At 46.6% G+C, this 1,798-nt stretch overlaps 1 protein-coding gene across 1 annotated transcript in view; it reads right to left on the bottom strand.

Annotated features, from left to right (window-relative positions):
- rap1gap2b (RAP1 GTPase activating protein 2b) overlaps positions 1-1,511 on the bottom strand; it is a 31,205-nt gene extending 29,694 nt beyond the window's left edge. Inside the window, exon 1 of the mRNA XM_083665475.1 lies at positions 1,069-1,511. Coding sequence (XP_083521601.1) covers positions 1,069-1,112 — 44 coding nt within the window. The 5' untranslated portion in view covers positions 1,113-1,511. The remainder of the gene's footprint in view (positions 1-1,068) is intronic.
- Between the last annotated feature and the right edge of the window lie 287 nt (positions 1,512-1,798).

Here is a 1,798-nt window from a genome sequence, read left to right on the forward strand (position 1 = left end):
TTGGAAGAGAAAGAGATGAAAGGCAAAGGTGCGTGGGAGGGGGAAGGGAGGGAATAATGCTAATATGCACCCTTTCCTCCATTTCCCCTAAAGTCTCTACTCCATTATTTAATATTGCCTCTCTATTACCTCTCACACTCACTTATTGAGGGAGAGACTTTCTCACGCATGAGAGGGAGAGGGAGGGGGAGAGGGAGGGGGAGAGGGAGAGGGAGAGAGGAGGGGGATAAGAACATTTTGAAAACATTTTTTGGGGGAAAGTGAATGATTGAAAAAAAAGAGGCATGTGTAGATTTTTAACCTCTCTATACCACACATACACACACACACACACACACACACACACACACACACACACACACACACACACACACACACACACACACACCCACACACACACACACACACACACACACAGACCTCTTGTGTATTCTGAGCACAGGTTGGGTCTGACAGGCAGTCTGCTAGGCTGAGATTCAGTGAGGTCAGGAGATAGAGATAGATATGGTACTTTATTGATCCCCGCAGGGAAATTAAGAAGACAGAGAGAGAGAAAGAGAGAGAGAGAGAGAGGGAGAGAGAGAGAGAGAGAGAGAGAGGGAGAGAGGGAGGCAGATTCATAAATACTATTACATATTGGAATAAAGACGGTGGGATGCTTTAAGAAAAGAGAGATGACAACATCAGAGGGTTTAGGAAAAGAGAGAAAAGGACACTTGCAATATTAGAGAGAAAGAGAGAGAGAGAGAGAGAGAGAGCATTCTCTAGAACCAATATGTGTGGCCCGAAGTGTCTGCTGGTTTTTACCTGTCCTCTCACCTGGTTAACCAGGTCGATATCAGTCTCTAGTCCCCCCCCCCCCCTCCCCCCCAAGGATGAAACCCAGTAGACACTGCAGCCCTCTCAGACTACAAAACACAACAATGCACTCCCCAAAACACACAAAACATTGATGTTCCACAGTAAAACGACTAATGGTTCCCTAGCCTGAAATACACTTAAAATTGCAACCGCACACACCCACCACACACACACACACACCCAAAAACCATACGCACACACACTTACCATCCAAACCCCCCAAAGGACACACTCCTCTTCCTCCTCAGCATGATGTCCAAGTCTTTCTTTCTCTCCCTCTCTCTCTCTCTTTGTCTCCCTTCTCTCTTTCTTTGTCGTTCTTATTCTGTCTGAGAGAGTGTGTCTGCTGTGTCAGTCGCTGGGCTTCTCAAGTCTCACACTATCTCTCTCTCTCTCTTTCTCTCTCTCTCTCTCTCTCTCTCTCTCTCTCTCTCGTCTGCCTCTCTAGCTCTTCCTCCTCTATCTGATCTCCTTGTCTATCTATATATACATTCCCCTTTGTCAGCCCTTCAGCCATTTACCATGCCCTCACTGTTTTTCTTTCTCTCTGTCTGAGATTCTCTCTCTGTCTGTCTTTCTCTTTTCTCTCTGTCTGTCTCTCTATTAGCAAGACTAACACCTGCCTGGTCTCTCCCTCTCACTTCAGTGCACAGCCCCTTACCACCACTCGCTAGTCTGGAGCGAGAAAGAGAGCGAGAAAGCACTAGAGTGTGAGAGAGAGCGAGAGGAAGGGAGGGAGGGAGGGAGGGAGGGGAGAGGGTGTTTTCTCTCTGTATCTCTTCGCTCATACTGAGGGACCCATCCTGACAATGCAAAAATGTGCTACTGCTGTCAAAATAGACCATGTTGCTGCAAATACTTGTGGACACAATCATTTCAGCAACTATTCATGCAGGTTTGGAATTAAACAGTGCAAATATGTAATATAATAGCACGT

Source organism: Argentina silus, assembly GCF_951799395.1.
Source record: "Argentina silus genome assembly, chromosome: 2".
Taxonomy (NCBI): Eukaryota; Metazoa; Chordata; class Actinopteri; order Argentiniformes; family Argentinidae; genus Argentina; species Argentina silus.